The following is a 19,717-nucleotide window of genomic DNA, read 5'->3' as shown; positions in this document are numbered from 1 at the left end:
TTTAGATGTTAGATGTGGTTTGAGATAGGACTAGGGTTAGAGCTTTACTGAAACTTTTTATGTAACTCCGTGACCTGTTGATAAGTGTAATATATTCAAATTGTGGGAATAGAATATATTGGCTTCTTCCAAATAACTTAATTTACCTAAGTTCCTGTAGTTGTTTTAAATTTTATTGTGACTTTCAGGGCCAAAGTGGGACTGGTCTTCCAAAACAATGACACTTGGGAGGTACGTTATGAAAGGCAAACCCAGTAAATTATTCCTTCAATGTTGACGCTTCCCAGTTGACAAAAACACAGTATAGTAAATCTGTAGCATGCCAGCACTCAAAGTGTTAATAAATCAATGTAATCAAGATACCGTAATATTGGCCAACACCAATCAGTTTTATATTTGTAATGTAATCCAGCTGCATTGTGGGTATTTTATCAGAGAATGATAGTAGATGACATTTATGTCTAATCAGAAATGAAGTCATTTATCAGAGCTGTATTTAAGAAACGCTAAAATCCATTAAAATCTGCAAAAAATTACAACACTGTCTCAACTCCTAGTTGACTGTCTGCAAGTCAGGAATCCACCAATAATTACACAATGACCAAATTCAATATTAATTTGTTCATTATTAATTAATCTGCGTTCTAATCTGTAACGAGCCATATCATTCACCGCCATAAAAATCTATTGTGTGTTTTAACCTAGCGCAAGGTCTCAAGGTAGGCAACTACCAGCTCTGTAGCTATTGGGCTCTAAGCATGCTGGGAATTGTAGTCCACATTGGCTAGAGGTTTGCAGGTTGCTTATTCCTGGTGTTCATTAACCTGTTTGCTTGCTATTTTTCTTTTAATGTGTCAATAACCTCTTTTTAACTGAACCGCTTAGCACCTCTTCTTTAATCCCTTAAGGACAATGAGCGGTCCCTAAACCCATTGAAAACAATGCATTTTGAGCCCATTCATGTTTTGCGGGCTTTGTGATTAAGGGGTTAAATTCTGCTTAATGCACCATTCGGGCCAAGTTAGCCTGAATTTAGCTTATTGGGAAGGTAACTTGTTGCACTCTTGCAGAAACTTACCGATTAACTCATCATGCATAACTGCCAAGAGTCCTAAGTTTGCCAGCCACTCCATACAAGCAGGTACATGGTCCAAGCTGTCGGCTGCCATTTCAAACATCCTATATATATGCATTGCCTAATTGGGCAGGAGAAAGAAAGGAGATGGGGTTATGTTAGTTTGGGAAAGTTGCCAAGAATGTTCATCAGCGAAAGCATAATCTGCAGGAAACTCCTGTGATGCCACAAGTTATCCACAACTTGACAAGCTTGCAAAGGCACTGAGTATGTTTCTGGGGGGCTCACGGGTCTAAGGTAGCGAAACACCCTATTACGTTTCCCAAATATCTGGGCCTTTACAATTATTAGTAATTAGCCTGAGATGGAAGTTGTCTCTTGTGGCTCTTCTCAGATCACCCTCTTGAATGGTGGTCTCCAACATAATGAGGACATTGGCATCTACTATCTAAGGAAGGAATAGTATGCCCATTAAGGTGGATTTCGGTCTATGTACATAATACATTATGATATATTTACAGAAGATGTAGCTCCATCATAGAACTGGTGGTGTTTGGAGCCCTCTGGACCCTGAAGGTTTAACAGGATGTCCAGGCTTGACACAATAACCGCAGCAAGGCTTTGTGAATGATGTAGGTCTTGTTTTATATACAGTGTTCTCTATAATTTACTTGTTGATTGTGATAATTGTAGTTTGGCAGTTGTCGTTATTTCCATTGCATAAATGTGTCCACACACGTGGAATGGTATGAGATTTGTTGACATTCATTCAGATCCCGCCTGACCTCGGTTTTTTATTTCTTAGAAGTTGAGGGTAAGCACATGGACCCCCCTGCTGCTGGGGGGGCATTTCATATTGTGCTCACTCACAGCCATTCTGCCTGCCTAACGGTGCCCGTATCACACGGTAATACCGGTACATGGGTGATATGGTCATCCACGAGGCTAATTATCAACTCCCAATACATGTGCAAAACAGGCACTCAGCATGTTTAACTCTAAAATATAACATGCACAATGACACGGAAAGGGAAATCTACAGCACAACTTGCAAGGAGAAGTTACAACTTTTTGTGTCACATTCTGCCACCTTGCCTGTGTTATATAGATAATATAATTGAGGGATTTTTATATAGATAATATAATAGGTGGATTTTTATGTAGATAATATAACTGGGATTTTTTTATTTCATTGATTTGGCTGCAAAAAAATCCTGTTGATTCTTGGTCATTGTGTTAAGTTGTGAAATACTTCCAGGTGCTTGTTGTGTCGCTTTGGTGTTTGCCGCATTATTGTCGCATATGCTCGGTAGTAAAGAGTACGCGCTGAATGCTAATCTGCGCTCTCCCCGTTACGTAGATGTTCTAAGCACACAAGATAAACTGTCTGCCCAAGGCCTGTATAAGTCCTTAACGACTATGGGGCATTTACTGACACTGGTGAAAGAAATCTGTCCCTTCTGTCCCTCCAAACTCTACCTCTCTGTAGGTATACATAGGCTCTTTATCACTCCCATCGCTCCTGTGTTCCAATGACACGTTGTTCGTTAATCCAAGTTTAAATTTAAAATTAGAAAACCCTCTTGCAATTATGTTACAGCTAGAAATGTCCTTGTTTTCCATGAAAAGTGACCCCAAACTTTTGAACGGTAGTGCGTGTGCGTATATATATATATATATATATATACACACAATTAAAAACCATTTATAGAAGATAACTAGAATATGGTGCAACGGCAGATGGTCAGTCAGAGTTGATTTCTCTGACATGGATTGTCTGAGATTGAATAAGAGAGATGGGGAAACTGTGTTATGAAATAGTAGTGCGGTTACAGAAACCACATTTAAAGCGTATTCGTCGGGGTCGCCGGCAGCTGCCGTCTGTAACCCAGATACTCTGCTGCCCCCTCTGGCAGAGGAAGCGTAAAGCGATATCTCGCGTCCTGCTAGGAGTGTTCTCGTGCTTGACTCCGGTCAGACACATTGTAGCTGAGAGATTGTGTTATCCTACCTTCTAACTTATCACAGAGCCAAAGAAACGCAGGAAACGGCAGATAAACCTGGAATGCGGCGGTGAAGGGGTTAAAGCGCAGTCTGGTTTATATTAGTTAATCGTGGCGTGTGACATGTAGGCTGTAATCTGCGGCGTGGATAGTTCATTGTGCCGAGAAGAAAGCTGCCCCTACCCACCCAGCGACTGGGCACAGCTCATGGGAGCCCGATAAGGGTCCTGCTTCTGATCCAGTGACGGGAGGTACCCCGCGGGAAATGCTTGGCCCTGCATTCCTTCGCCGGACTCTGTTACTGTGCGGGAATGTCAAACCAACGTAGAGATACCTGACAGATGCATGCGCAAGACGGTGACACAACTATTACCCGGCTCACAGGAGCAGTTTGTATGAGACCAGTGTTTTTGGCTAACCTTTTCTGTCCTCCTCTGATCCTAGTGTCTGAGTAAAATGCTCCGGACCAAGGGTAGTCACTTGATCTACGATTATGATTTCTTACTTTACTGAGAGGTTAGTAGATTAGTGGAACTGCCTCCCATTAGAAGTGGTAGAAGCTAATGCAGTAAGGGAATGGAGACGTATAATGCTATCCTGGATCTAGGATGAGGCCGAGGACCGATTAAAGTCTTTACATCTGGAATAATGGGCAGACTAGATGGGCTGAATGCTTCTCATCTGCTGTCAAAGTCTAAATTTCTGTGTGTTCATGGATGGAAAGCATCAGATCGCATTTTGCGCTATCCATGATGCAGGGCTTTGATTTTGGAGCTTCTGCTTTTACTGGGCCAATAAACGTCAGATCATTCCTTTCACACTGAAGTTACCCAAACTTTACAAACCCACATGAATCCATCCGTTGCTTAAAAATCTACTGTCCTGTATGAGTCAGAAGTAAGCCCCCCCGTGCTGGGGGGTCTTTCGAAGTGAATTTGCCCGCTCTATAATTTTGCGTCTTTTGCGGGTTCGTAAATTTGATTGTGTTTATTATAACCGCGTCTTTGGAACTGAATACAATATCCTGGCGGAATGTCTTGGAGTTTCCATTTGTTAGTGAGATGGGTGGAATAATAGGTGTCACTGCAGTCCTTAAAAAGGGAAGTTCAACTTTTTGTTTGGCAGGGCCGACATTAAAGGGGTACAACCAGTACAGCTGTATGGGAGCTTTCTAAATGGGCTGCCCCAGACGCACGTGAAATATTAACCCTTTACTAGCTGGTTCTATGTTCTATCCTCATGGAAATCTTTACTTAAAGAGAAACTTAAATCAAGTCACCTTCAGAGATATCAGGAATATGAAACATAATATAGTAGCAAAAGCGGCTGGAAGGAGCCCCCATAGCCCCCCCGCTAGTATATTATCTCCCCACATACCAAACTTGTAGCATGGGGAGCCTGGGTGTTTGTTCTTTAAAATGAGCAGCGCTGATTGAAGGGGCAAGCCATAGGGAAAAGGCCAGTATTATAAACACGGGGAGTACCTGGGGGATAATGATAATGAGCCATGATACGGTAAGGGCCCAGGGCCCTATCTCCGAGATGAGCAGACACAATCAATTACATAACGCATTAGGAGGGGGGGGGTTCAGATAAACAGCCTCCTCTAGCCATGGGCTACCAATTGGACAAAAATGTCCCTTGAATATAAGCGTAACACCTTATTTCAGTGCTAAAAGGAGACGCTCATCAAGGAGGTTACTTAAGTCGGAACGTATGTGATTGCAGTGTGCGCTATAAGTGCGCTGTACGTCGCTGAGGCCGTTCATATCTATCACGTCACCCGTATCACGCCGGCCTTTATACACGTTTTTAGAATGCTTGTTCCTTTTCCTGACGTTTGCTTCTAAATCTGGAATCAATAGGGGTTAAAGGACTTTCTAAGCCAACTAATTGAGCGTGTGTTTGTTTAAAATACCCAATTACATCTGTTAATGTGTGCACATGTGCGAAGTATGTTAACATATACAGCTAGGATAAAGAATGCCTGGTATATAAACACAATGCTTATACAGCATACTAATTATTGTTTTATATTTAAATACAGAAATCACCCAAGTTTGGTGATTTTTACTAAATTATGCCAAGGATGCATAAGTTTGGGGTCAAATAGAAATTTCTTTGTGTTTGAAAGACATGCGAGCTTTACCTGTCTATCCCACTGGGAATTACGGCGGAGAGTGCTCAACCAAGTCAGAATTTAACCGAGTTACTGTGAATTATGCTGCGAGCGTCCTCTTCAAACCCTTGTGGAGAACTTGCCATGTTGATGGTGGATTTTTCGGGTGCTTTGCCCTAAGCGTGTAAAGTTTATTAATATATTCAGGGATCTCGGATCATCCTGCCGGGGTCTTGGCTTTTCCTTTATTGACGCTATTAGAGTTTAATACAAACTGTGTATTATACCATTTTATTGGGAATCAAAGGCTGGCGATATAATGTATGGATAAAACGGGGAGTTCTGTTTTTGGGCTACCAAGTGGGCTGTGAATACGCACAACGCATCGCAGATCTCAGTGCAATTGGGCTGTAGAGCGGGGGTAGAAGTTGCCCGTCATCCGTGTACAGGCAGGGGTAGGCAAAGCGCCCATGACAAGGGCTGTGGAAGTCATTGATGCTTATTGGGCATTTAGTAAAATGTAGCTGCAAAATCCTACTTGGAAAATAATGTTTGCTCTATACATTTGCTATCACGAGGGCTACGCTCGCAGTGCGCCACCTTGTCATTGTTCGTAGAGACAATCAGGATACTGGGTTGCACCATGCGGACATGAGACGGCATGCGACGGATGAACGACTAATGAAACAAGGTTTTTTTTTCTCTTGCTTCATTTAAAAAAAAAAAACAATACAACTGATTTGGGAAATGACATCAAAGAATTAAATGTAACATTTTGTTTATAGTGTTGTAATGACCCCAATACACCCACCTCATTCTGCATTAACCACAAACCACAATCCACGTGAGGATGTGCACTAAAAATGTATCCTTGGGATGTTTTGTAATGCCCCCCCCCCCGTCTTCAATTTGTGTCTATTGGACACGACTCTGATTCCCACTTCACAGCTGATGACACAACCCCCAGGCTCATAGAGCCAAATACTTTCATATGGGGGGGGGGGCTGGTGCTTGGAATTGGCTAAACTGCCCTGATATTAAAGCTTACAGGGCAGTTTTTTTTACTGCCCGATGGATACTTTTTAGCCATGCAGAATGCAAAGGGTTAAACAGACCATGTGCAGGATGACGATCTGAGACTGGCATCAATGTCTTTTAATGCATTGCAAGTTTAACCCCTTCATTTTTAGAGTGGCCTCTTGCAGTTAACCATTTCGTTGCTACAGGCATTCGACTTGCAGTTTTGCAGTTACCAGGCAGCTCCCTCCAGACATGTATCAGGCGTTTAACCCTTTCCGTTACGTGCCACAAAGTAAAAAGAGCTTTGCTCCGAAAGAGGTTAATCATTCCAAATATGGAACGTTTTGCTTTGCTTATCGCCGATCCATTCCCAGTCGGTCCATCAGCTGAAGGGTCCCACCATACAACGACCACCTAGAAGGACCGCATTATAAGACCCCTTACCCGGGCATCATTTGCCCCTCGTTGTGCATGATCGGCGCGCATGGTGCCAAAGCCGACCCGAACTTACCGAAGCCTGCGAGATTCCTCTTAATGTTGGTATGTGCCGCGTGTGCTGGCGTCACGAGTGGGTGTGGCCTGAGACTTGGCTGCTGCACATAGAGCCCGAGGTTACCGGCTGGAGAGAGAGAAAAGGATGGCGAGGGAAGGGAGGGGGGGCAGGAGAAAAAAAAAAGGGAGAAGAAAGGACGAGGGGGGGTATTTAAAGGAGGGGGAGATTAAAAAATAAGAGGTGGGATGGAGATAGGGGAAAGGAGGGCGCATCCGAGACAGAGGGAGGAGAGCAAGTGGAAAACACTATATATAAGTAAGAGTTGAGGAGCCGGATTCAGAGCTGTGGACCGATGCTAAGCGGCACATAGTGTCCAGAGCATCACTCGGCACTTCGGGGGTCTCTATTCCCAATACTCAGTCATTGCATCCCCTGACTCTGAATCGGCCGGAAAGGACCTGAATACACAGGTGAGAGGGCTTGGCACACAGGTGTATAAAACACTGCAAACGTGTGACAGGCGTTGGCATCAGATGCCCATTATAACAGCGTCAGCCTCTGGGTACCCCTGCACGGAACACACTACTTCTGTGCTGGGGCTGTACTAAGCGCTGATCACTCTGCCATGCTGCGGGTGCGAGGGGATGGCACAGCGCTGGCACCCGGGGGTTATTCCGGGTCTTCTGCAATGTATATAAACCGTGTGAAGGTGCTTTGCATTGGGCTTTGGCTACATTCTATTCAGTGCATCGTCTCCGTGTGTTTACATCAGAACTTCATAAGCAGGTGCAGGTTTCTCAGACAAATGGCTCTAGATTGTGACTTGGCTGCGTCTCCCCAGCAGAATCTCTGCGTTCTATGGTTTTTTTCTGGTTTATTCCGTACCGATCTTACTTTTTTTGTACATATTACTTAACTGTTTGGTTTATTTCGTTCCGATCCCGGTAGCATCTAGGTTGAGTTTGATGCTACCCAGTAGAATAGCCTCAAACGCAGGGAAGCAAAGCAGAAGGCAACAGGTGGGTGATCCCTGCAAATCCTGCTTTCCTGGGCTGATCTCCCTGCTGAGCCCGGTCTGTCTGCATCCTCTGTCATTCTGGCAATCCTTCTTTATCTCTGATCTGTGTCCTTTCACAACTCTTAACAATTGTTTGTGTGTTTGTATTGCTGTTTAATCACACACACACATGTATGTATATATTTTAATATACATATATATGTTTATTAACAAATACACATACACACAGTGTCACTATATGCAACCTGTACAGTGTGTTAAATAAGTGTGTATTACAGAGAGATGCCCAGACAAGAGGTCTTATCTCACCCCCTGGCACCCAGGACATGATGGCAGGAGGTCAGCTGTTATAGGGCATGGAGTTGCCCTTAGGCTGGAATCTTCAGCCACTTTTCACTCCCTGCTTATTCAGGATGGAGGTAAGAACATTTATTACCCCTGGGGGTGAATGGGTCATGGCCTGTTCTCAGGGAGGGTATCTAAGTGAGTCAATCTACAGAAAAAAAAAATGCTCTTATTTGTTTAAGGAATGTATTTGTTGGTTGGGTTTCAGCATTACATATGCCATTAACATCCAGGGCATAACATTTTATGTCGTCTAATTTAAATATTTATGGAGAAACCATTAGGTAATATATTTATTGCAAATATTTTGTAGTAGTGCTCTGTTTGTGTCATTTCAGGGGATTTAAAAGCTTGGCATGAGTACATTAAGTTTCATCCAGTGTCTAAACTGTTTGGTGGGGTATTTAGTGCCAGAATGACAGCTCTCTGTTAAACCCAGCTTGAGCCTAATAGAAGATGCTGCCAGATGGGAAATACATGTGTTCTGACTCATAAATGTATGAACAGTACAAGCTATATTTGTGTCCATACAGTTGTGGGTTATGTATAAAAAGTCATTCTGGTGCAATATGTGAATTGTCATCATTCTACCATAGGTAATTGTGGTTATAAGATTCCTTGCTAAGTGTTCAAAGATCACGTTTGATATACAAGTTCCTGTCTACCAACGAAATTTGTGTATCTTTTTGTTGAAATATTTTATTTTATTAGACATATAGGGTTAATTTCTGTTACAGTATTTGTGGGAGTAAATAAGTTATAAATGATCTGAAGTAATAGAATTTAACTCCGAATTGACATATCTTTGTAACCAGCCTTGAAATGTCTCTATTATTTTGTTATAGGCACATTAGTCTTTGCAGATACTCAAGTGCCGCTAGTTCTGAGGACTCGGTATATTTTGATCAGAAATGGGGGGTCCCTGCTTATTGGCTCAGAACAATGTCCATATGGCTCTAACGCTACCATCGTACTGTACGGAAAATCTACCGAAGGGGATGACATAGAAGATTTTGGAAAGAAGTTCATAGGTGTAGACAAAGGAGGGATTTTGGAAATACATGGGAGGAAACCATTATCATGGACCTTCTTAGATGCCACCTTGCACCCGGGAGGGCTCCCTTATGGATCGTATAAGTGGGAGAAGCACTGGGGAAGCAGGGGCATCAACATTAGAATAATTGATCCAGAGACCGGCCAGATATTAGCTGCGGATCGCTTTGACACACACATGTTCCTAGAGGAAGGAAAAAGGCTGGAAGACTTTCTGTCCGTGCAAAGTCCAGGCAAAGTTGTCGCCGCAGCTGTGGGAGACTCTGCAGCAAAGAGCTTAACTCCAGATGCAAGAAGATACTTGAGGGAAGCCCTAAACAGCAGATACATTTTTCATCTTGGCTACAGGTAACAACCTCTGAGCATAAACGTTATGCCTCTTTCTACCTAACTTAAGTATATGCTCTGTCTTGCTTTATAATTACAATCAACGATAGCATTTACATATCTTAGTGTGCACATTAGAAGAAACATTTGTTGCCTTGGTTGGTCAGCACGGTTCCATATCTAGCAATACCTAGATTAGTTAGGTTTATGATATAAACTTGACTAACCCGTCTGAATAATATAGTGTGGACCTCAAAGGGTTAACAGTGTTGGTAATAAGTTTTCTTAATACATAAATGCAGGATTATTAACTTTTGTTACCAATATGGTAATGCTAGGCACATCTTAACCCCAGCCAGCTAGACACCTTGATGGAGATGTGCCTAGCATAACTATATGCCAATGCGTACTCAACATTTCTAGCCAGACTGTTGATGTTGATGATGCTTAGAACTTTTTTTTTGTCTTTTCTGATTGTTAGACAGCCTTCTAATTGAGCTGTATTAAAGAACAGGCACGGAGAACATGCGAGAGCGAGGATCTTTAAACATCCACCATGGACAGCTCCTAAAGCTCCTGATAAGATATCTCAGCCAGATAAAGGCAGACACTTGCCCCATTACCTGGACCTTATGTCTTAGACTGAAATATGGAAAAAATGCTAGGAATACCACATAGTACCTGAGTACCTAATACACTTAACAACCACTCCATAGGCGAGTCTAGATAACATCTACCCAGGGCCTGTTCATTCTGCATCCAGTGTGCCTTATCACACAGTTGTTCCATCAACGTATTTTGCTATAAATATTTACTTTATGTTAGTTGAACAACTAGGTTCACCGATTAAGAAAAATGCTGGGAATCTTTTTAATCTTTTTTACGGGAAGCATAATAATTTGTGGGTTTGACAAGCAGTTCTGAGCTTGCAGAGTGCTGTAGTTATATTGTTACCCATGCAGAAATTAGTAAATTCCAGATAGGCGCTAAAAATAAAAGATGTCTTTATTGGTCTGGTGATGTGGTGGAATGTTTAAGTCTCCATTAAAGACGCCGTAATATATTGCAGATCTTTATTGGTAGCTAAAGGGTTATTTAGCATATGGTCTCCCTTTAATTTACTCCTAGTGCTGAGATCCTCGTCGGTTTACCCATGAGATCTAATGCAGATTTTTTTGTGTTTCAGGCAGCCATGGGCTTTGGTTGGAGTCCTTGGGGAAGGTCCATTAAAAGTATCAGAGGAGAGGAAGCAATATGAAAGCAATGGGACAACTGGTATGGCAGTGGCTAGCAGAGAATTCCAGACATACAAAGGGCTGCACTTTACCATCACTGCTTATAGTGGCTGGATTAAAGGTATAGTCATTCCATACAGCAATATTCTATAACAACTTTATGATGATGGCTAGGCAGGTTATTCCAGTGATGATGTAGTATATAGGGTTCCCTGATTCATGCACATTAATATACTGCAAACTAGAATGGAGACATAGGGGTTAAGAATATGTAACCCATATAGGTATTTTGAAGCATAGTCTCAATTAAGAATATGATTTAACCTCTTAAGGACAATGGGCGGTCCCTAAACCCATTGAAAACAATGCATTTTGAGCCCTAACATGTACGGGCTTTGTCATTAAGGGGTTAAGTGACTCTCTTAGAATATGAGAATATACCGTCTTTTGTGAAAACCCAGACCTTCTACCAACTGTAAAAATAAAAAGAAGGCTAAGTAATTTGGAAAAAATATAAGTCTGCCATTAGTCATTAATTTTATTGGTTATTCTCTAGAAGTGAAATCCACTTTCTAAGGCATAATGTAGTGATTATTACAGAATTATCTTATCTGTAAATATTATAATGTTACCCTTATTGTTTTACTCTCCAGGCATTCCATCGAATGGGTTCAAAGTGGCGGTGTCTAGGGGCATCGTCCTTACCCTGGCGGATGATGTTACGAGTTGGTTGCCTGGTAACAGAATAGTCGTTGCAAGTACCGATTACTCAATGCACCAAGCTGAAGAATTCAATCTTCTTCACTGCCCCGAATGTAAAAGTAATCAAGTCAAAATTGACGGTGAGAAAATATCCTTCTACATTTATCAATACAGTTAGGAATGAACAAGCCTTAAATGCCTGTATCCTGCCCTCAGTTATATTAGAAACTCAAGGGTGAGCCATGATATGTGAGCCGAATAAGAGGAATATTCTGAGCTTGTACTCAAAGGGTAATGATCAGAAGATTATAAGATGTACTATCATTCCTTAAAGCATATATGAGACGCAAAAGACTCTCCTTGACGTGTGTGCATGTGAAGGAATGAAGGGGAGTGCTTACAGTCTAAATATTTAGCACTGGGGCCATTCAATTTTCTAGCTAGGTTCAGATAACATTTTCATGTTTAGCATTCCTGGAAGTCAGTGCTAACTTCAATCTGTCCCCTAGGGAGCCCACTATATATGCACATTGGGGAAGTTGTTGATGGAGTCGACATGCGAGCAGAAGTTGGTCTCCTCACAAGGAATATTCTAATCAAAGGAGAAATGGAAGATTCTTGTTATGGGCACAACCATTGCCAGTTCTTCAACTATGACACCTTTGGAGGTCAAATTAAGGTGAGAGCAGAGAACGCCTGGAGAAGGCATATATATATGTATACATACATACATGGTATATATATAATGTTCTCCTCTGGTTTTCCTGGTGAATAGATTTGTGAAATGCAGAGTGATTTCTGAAATTTCTTGGACTTTAGAACTTAGTTCACAGAATCTGGAATAAGTCAGTTCAATTGTAACTTGCAGTGCAAATAAATTATACCGTTATATATTTAGAACCTTTTTCCACTGTGAACTATTTAGAGAAATGAAAAAAGGAGACTTGTAATAGATTCTCTAGTTTGGATTCTGCATCTTGCAGACTGATTACACATATAATAGTATTCTGCTCATATGATATTCTTTATTATTTATGAGATTCTTTATTATTTTCTTCTCGTTCAGATTCAGAGGCAGTTTAGTTCAGTTCATCTATCAGGGGTTGAAGTAACGAACATGGGCCAGCAGCTGCTAGGCAGTTACCCAGTACATTTCCACATTAATGGAGCTGTTGATGAAGAAGGAGGATACAACCCCCCGACATACATTGACAACATTGCCATTCACCACTGCTTTTCAAGATGTGTCGCTATACATGGAACTCATGGGCTTCTGGTATGAGACTTTCCTAATGTCTATTTAATGCAGGATACAGCTGTAGAAGTAAATGCTAGGGGTTAAGACACTATTAATGTAATGCTGTGGTGCAACAGAACCTATAAAGTGATATTATGAAACATTGAATATGTTAGCAGATAAGAACCATTCCTTGCACCTAGTCTGCCTGTTATTTGGTCCTTCCTCTTGTTAACCAGAATCTTAGAAATTGTGTGCGATCTGTAGATAATTTTTTATTTTTTTTTATTTTGCACTTTTATCATCAGGTGAAAGATACAATTGGGTATGATACCCTAGGGCATTGCTTCTTCCTCGAAGATGGAATAGAACAGAGAAATACATTTTATCACAATCTGGGGTTATTGATAAAGGCTGGAACCATCTTGCCTACAGACCGCAATGAAGCCATGTGCCTTGCAATCCGGGATAATGTTTATGGGGATTATATCCCAGTACCTAGTACTGACTGCATGTGAGTGATTTTTGAAGCATGCATTCCAAAATAATATTATTGCCACAGTGTGTATGTGTGTGTGTGTATATATATGTGTGTGTGTATATATATAATATATATTATATAAAGCTTTTTGATGTTCTTGTTGTGCTATGTAATGTGTTTTTTGCCACCCCCAGGGCCGTCAGCACGTTCTGGATTGCACACCCTAACAACAACCTTATTGGAAATTCTGCAGGTGGCGCCCAGGTAAAACATGTCTTTTTACCGGATATGGGTTCACCCAATTTCATAAAATGTCTTGCCACACTCCGAATCATATATCAGAACTTTGACTCATACAACTCTATATTTGCAAAGTAATATACTTATGCTGTCTGTTGTGCTACTGTTCTGTAGTCTCACGGGCAGAGACTTTATTATTATAGATATTAGATATTTATCTAATCTTCCTTGCAGGATGTTGGTATATGGTTCATATTCCATAAAGTCCCATCAGGTCTCTCAGAGGGACAGTACCCTGAAGGACAATCGGAGTTTACACCACTGGGAATCTTCTACAACAACAGAGTACACTCCAATTTCAAGGTAACGCTGTAGCTAATAAAACACGTAACCTCCCTTATTAATGGAATATGATTTATTTCCATTCAAACATTTACTATATTTTTGTTAGGTAACGTTATCAAAATTACTCTCTCTTCTTTAAGGCCGGTTTATTCATTGGGAAAGGAGTCAAAACAACAGTTGCCAATGCATTGAACCCACGGGAGTATCTCACAGTTGATAATGCCCGGTGAGTACCCCTGTCCACTCTTGGCAAGAGAATGAAATATCTGATGTCTTCCAATATGTCCACTTATGTAGATCAAAATAATTTAAGGAGCAAATGACCGTCTTCCTCCTTCATTCTAGTGTTTAATCTTAAACATTGTTGGCGCAAGTGCTTTGGAGTCCCCTTCTTTTATTATATTCTATAAATGTTCTGCTTTTAGATTTCGTCCCCACCAAAACGCTGACCCCACTCAGCCTCGAGTACCTGCGGTCATCGATGGTCTGATAGCTTTCAAAAACAATGACCATGGTGCATGGGCCAGAGGGGGGGACATCATTTTCCGCAACTCAGGGTAGGTCTGAGCCATGGTTTGCATGCAGTCCCAGGTCTTATCTGAGCGCTCGAAACATGAAAACTATCGACACATAGTACCATCTTTGTTACTTATCTGACTTACCCAAAGTCTTCAAAACCAAGTGAAAAAGTTACTTTGTATGTATATTTAGTATTGGCGCAGTCATATATCATGTGCAAATATGTAGCTTAACATGCTTGATAAGTGTTTAAATATTACAAATGCACATTTTATTTCTAATATAAAGCCACACATTATGGTTACTAGTCTTTTGATATATATATATATATATATATATATAATATATGTATACATTGACTGTGTTGTTTTTTTTATCTTAGGTTCGCAGATAATGGAATTGGACTCACGTTAGCAAGGTATGAAGGCGTTTAATGGAATTCATGTATTCTGTAGCTCAAATACAAATTCTCTGTCTCTGTCACAAATTTTAAAGTAGATGACCTTTAGCACATTAATAGAACCAAAGTAGACCAGTACACTATTTAAGCCTAATGGTTTACAGACTAACATAAGCAATGTACATTGGAGACCTATGTTTACATGTGTACCACGTGTAGCTGTTTTGACCTTCTCCTCTCATGATCTATATGATTATTGCTCTCTGTTAAGTTTTTTCTTCCCTATTTTTAAGTTCCTCATCATTCTTTTTGTAAAGGGCTGATAGAATGGGAGGGAAATAACTTCATTACAGTAAACTAATAAAAGTTAACTTTTTAACATAGTTACCTGCTAAAAGCTACACTCATAGCAAAAAAAAAGCACACATTTTAATAAATGAAAATATGCCCAAAGCTGTAAATACAACATTTCCAGTTTAGTAAAGGCCAAGTAGTTGAGCTAATGGAATATCTGACATTGTTTATTTAATACTTGAAAAAAATATTGTGTGTACATATTGTGGACGGGTCATCTAAAAAAATGTGTATTAGTGATCAGCAAAGATCTCTAAATTTAAAGGAAATTGCAGCACTTTTATCTGTAAAATAGACTAGTTTTAAGGAACATTTTCCTGGAGAATAATATCTGGAGTGCTGCTCTCTCGCTACTGCATGAATCTAGGCCGTATTTCCATCTCATTCCTGGGTTTCTGTCACTTGGCGTTCGAGGAGCGATAGTGTTTTCTTAAGGAAATGACCACTTATGCTTTATGCTATCTCCCCAACCTTCCTGTTCTGTCACCTCACCACATCTGGCGGATTTAACTCCCCACCCTTTCCACATCCACCGCGAGAAGTGAACACAGAGTGGACTTAACGCGTTGCTTCGGACCATGAATCACTATAAAATTTATGTAGACCCTCTACTTATTTTATTTAGTTTTTTGCCCATTGCCAAACTTTTTTCTCACGCATTAAGAACCTGGCGCTAAACCAGTCATTTTCACACCTCATAATTTAATTCCTGGAAACATAGGATTTGACATGTACGTCAACATTGTACATTGGGTAAGACTTCATGTGAATTATATTAATGTCTGTAATGTTTATATTAGGTAGTTCTTAATACGGCTTTCAACTGGTCGATATCATTGATGGCTCCATTCAATTCCAAGCAGCTAGCTTGATGAATGTACTGCTCTATTCACTTCTGTACTACATTACTGGTGACATTCTATTTATAAGGGGCACACATATTCCAATGCTATTCAATAGTAACTGAAAAACAAAGTTTTTATTTTAATATAATGGTAACAGATATTATTAATCTATATTGCCTGGTCTGGCATATTCAAGCCACTTTGCATCATTCAAATTTTTTTTTTGATAGTTTTTTCTATTAGTTACAAAAAAGTGTTTGGCCAAGGCTTATTTTTGAACTCAGTCGCACTATGTCACCTGATTTTTGGGCACCCCAGCATTGCAAAGGCTTAAGCTCTATAGTTAATGACTAATTAGTATATTACTGACGTTATTTGGCCATTTGCTTGGGCTTGTTACCCCACTGCCTTCCTCCCCTTCTCAACATGTTCTACTAGAAATGAAACAGAAGCCAAAGACAAACTCTTACATTTCTGTGGTGCAGACTTACCATATTTCTCAATATGTCTCTGTAATTGTCAAGGTCATTTAAATAATGTCAAAATGTTTTATTTATAATTTATTCTTACCAATTTGACCATGCTTTTAGTTATACTGGCATTATTGTGTGCTAGACTTATGTACTCAGCACATATTCAGAGGTCACAGATCATGAGCACTGCAAAATACACCAAAATTATCGAACAGATATGCTTCCTGATTTTGGTGGTAATAACTCCCTTTACAGTGTTTTTCATTATTAGAATATCTAATTTTATGCAGACATAGGCTATTTACTGTAATAATCTTGCAGCACACGTAGGCTCATTCTATATCATAGTTAATATCTGATAAATATATCTTTCTATAATATATATATATATATAATATATCTGATAAATAAGATTGATAGACTCCCCTGTTTTTTCTGTATTTCTAAATATTTTTTTCCTTTTGCTTTCAGTGACGGAACTTTCCCAAGTGATGAAGGCTCCAGCTTGGAGATCTCCGATTCCATCTTTGTAGGAGAAAGTGAGAATGTGGGCTCACAAGGGGGACAGAACAGCTACTGGGGACGTGGAGGTTCAGGGGAACAGAGGTCACTTCCACGGAACAAGTAAGGTTCCCAACGGGTCACCAGCCCATTACATGTACCTGTCATGCCCTGTTTGTATGTCTACTTCATAAATAAAAAGGACCTATTCCCCTATTTTGAAAAAACAAATTTAAGATGAGCATGGGTTGGCATAAGGCTATTCTAAATTTGCTTTCAGCAAATACAAATGCTTTTTGCTTTAAGTCAAACGTTCCCTTAAGCGCTCTATACATTATCACATCTAAATTCATGGATTTCAATTACTTTGGTGGTTGCAGAGACCGTTCCATCTATGAGGAAAGAGACAGGAGAAGGGTTTATATTGTACTTTAGCTTCAGCTGCTCTTCACCCATGATTTGCCATTCATGTCTTCTTTGCATTGATCTGTATTTAAACCTTTGCTTACTAAAGAATGATTACTTCTCATTAATAATGTTACCAGCTCTCTATACACCAATAACCAAAGTCATTATATTGGGTTTTGGGTTTTCGTTTGTCCAGTTTCCTCCTTATTTGTGATGTAAAGATACATACAGTTTATTCCGTAGAACACATTCAATTCTCCCTGCACTTCTGTTTACGGTAACTAAGCTATAGCTTTTCTTTTATAGAACCTTCCCGATTCGTGGCTTTCAGATATACGACGGGCCTGTCCGGCTGCATAAATGCACTTTCAAGAAATTCCTCCCCACTTCAGACCGACCCTCCAGTGCAATTGGTTTCTCTCTGAAAAATTCTTGGCAGGTCACACCTCAGAATAATGTTTCCCTGATTAAGATGGAGAGGAATGTAAGTACCAACAACAAAGTAGTCACCATGATGGATGAGAAAACATGTAGGATTTGTGAAAAGAAAGTAATATTTATCATTGTTGGCAACGAACTGGAAATTTCATCCATCCTTGTGCATTCTCAGTGTAAAGATGTTCCTACTGAGATGATGTCTTGTTCAGGTAGCAAGTCTGGTTCAAAAGTAGAGGCATGAAAGCTTCTATTAATGCACTATTAAGGAAGATGACATAAAGGTCTGATATAATTATTCTTGTTCATACCCAAAATCTCAATCTTACCGGTAATTTTGTATTCTCCCCTCTTGTAATGGCGCCACAGAATCTACTGGGGTAAAATTTAATGTGATTGGAGGTTGGTGGGATCCAAGTCTATGTCATTTATATCAGCTGTAGGAAAATGAATATTTCATTTACTGTTGTAGCACAATATCATATGAGCGTTATCAGTTTAATCTGCCAGGAATTCTTACAACACAAACTCTTGTTCGGAAGGTAGGTTGAGTGTAATGAGTGTAATACATACTAGATAATAGATAGAATGGAGGCTTTGGAGGTCCTTGTAGAGTCTTTGATCCCAGCCTAACAAGTGTTTGTCTTGGCTTTCCCTGTGGAGTTGGACGTTTTTTGGAGGTAAGCCATTGCTAGCTGTGTGTGGCGCAGCGCTCACTGACCTTTTGTCTGAGATGTTATTTAGCTGAATTGATATTCATTTCATTATCTACCATAAAGCTAGGATATTGTCTAAACCCGATCTCTTGGTTACGTCCTCTAATGCCAAAGCCTGCTGAGTCTTGCAATGGAGAGGAATAACGTACTTTGGAAGTGGAGATTCGACGGCACATTCGTATGCCATGTTTGATTAATAAATCTGCAGAACATTCCCATCCCTGTAGGGTTCAGTCAAATAATTCTGAACAAATATAAATCTTGCAAAACTGTTGTTCAAACAGAGAAAGTCTGTATGAGGAGAAAGCTGTGTCCACAGAGCCCCACCTTAACCAAATGACCCAAATCCCATGGCGTGATGCTGACGTAATATCAGGTTCCCCGTGTAGTGCGTACACAAATCTCTTGTTCGGTGATTGAGTGGCATTTTAATGTGGATAACTTAACCTGAAGATGCATATATTCTCGTGGACCTGTGCCAAACTAATCAGGACAAGACCTGTTGGCATTATGATATGTGCTGAAGTCTATACTTACGACCTCTTGGTGGATAAAGAGAAGCAGAGAGTAGAATGTGGATCCGGCCCCTTTATATGAGTGATGGAGGGTCCTTCTGCAAGATCTTGTACACCAGTACCTCTGAGCTGTAACATTGACTATCTTGCTAGGTGACTATCTAACTAGTTTACCTTTATTCCTGTTGGTGCAGATGTACAATATCCAGAAAAAGAAAAGTGTCACCAAAAGTAAACAAATTATTCATTTAAATAAATCATTTTGCCTTTTATTAACATTACTTAAACAGTTTGTATCATATCCATTGTCACTGATGTTACGTTTAAGTAAATCAAATGCCAAAAAAAGGTTGCTTTGGAAATACAGTTTATTTTTAGGGTTTTAGGGGACAATACTTGGACAAAAAGAAAAAGTCAAGCTACAGTCCTATAAAATTAGGAACATATGATCACTCTATGCAGCTGTCCGTGCATAGATTATATGATATTTAAGACCAAAACTATCATGCCTTTTGAAGAGTTGTAACATGTAATGGTGCATTATTGGTACCACACAGATATTTCTGTTTTTAAGCCATTAGAAAGAAAATAACCCAAACCCGTGTACTGCGACCGTTGCTCTTCGCTTTCTTGGCACTTGCAGGTTAAGAATTAAATGTGGCTTTTCTAGCGCTAGAATGAGATGTTCCGCATGTTAAGTGGGGTTTTTGAGATACTTTGTTATCATACCTGCACTAGGCAGCGCCTCCGGAGTGAAAGTATCCTGCAAAATTAGGCAGTGGAATAATGGCCACTATCTTCAGCTTTAGTGTCAAGTAGAATATGTAGATAATTGTGAAGTACCTTATTGCGGCACCT

At 40.2% G+C, this 19,717-nt stretch overlaps 2 protein-coding genes across 2 annotated transcripts in view; both read left to right on the top strand.

The window, feature by feature from the left end:
• The window catches only part of LOC128492365 (cell surface hyaluronidase-like), a 46,041-nt gene that overhangs the window by 10,700 nt on the left and 15,624 nt on the right, over positions 1-19,717 (top strand). The window contains exons 4-17 of the mRNA XM_053464891.1: positions 8,007-8,147; positions 8,919-9,474; positions 10,640-10,809; positions 11,342-11,530; positions 11,900-12,069; positions 12,457-12,666; positions 12,936-13,141; positions 13,303-13,372; positions 13,583-13,711; positions 13,834-13,919; positions 14,119-14,250; positions 14,595-14,630; positions 16,756-16,908; positions 17,500-17,677. Of these exons, the coding sequence (XP_053320866.1) occupies positions 8,007-8,147; positions 8,919-9,474; positions 10,640-10,809; positions 11,342-11,530; positions 11,900-12,069; positions 12,457-12,666; positions 12,936-13,141; positions 13,303-13,372; positions 13,583-13,711; positions 13,834-13,919; positions 14,119-14,250; positions 14,595-14,630; positions 16,756-16,908; positions 17,500-17,677 (2,426 nt within the window). The remainder of the gene's footprint in view (positions 1-8,006; positions 8,148-8,918; positions 9,475-10,639; positions 10,810-11,341; positions 11,531-11,899; positions 12,070-12,456; positions 12,667-12,935; positions 13,142-13,302; positions 13,373-13,582; positions 13,712-13,833; positions 13,920-14,118; positions 14,251-14,594; positions 14,631-16,755; positions 16,909-17,499; positions 17,678-19,717) is intronic.
• Positions 7,014-19,717, top strand: part of CEMIP (cell migration inducing hyaluronidase 1) — a 65,640-nt gene continuing 52,936 nt past the window's right edge. Inside the window, exon 1 of the mRNA XM_053464894.1 lies at positions 7,014-7,180. The gene's annotated coding sequence lies outside the window, so the exon portion shown is untranslated. The remainder of the gene's footprint in view (positions 7,181-19,717) is intronic.

The sequence above is a fragment of the Spea bombifrons genome, chromosome 4 (assembly GCF_027358695.1).
Source record: "Spea bombifrons isolate aSpeBom1 chromosome 4, aSpeBom1.2.pri, whole genome shotgun sequence".
NCBI lineage: Eukaryota > Metazoa > Chordata > Amphibia > Anura > Pelobatidae > Spea > Spea bombifrons.
This window is presented reverse-complemented; position numbering and strand designations above follow the sequence as displayed.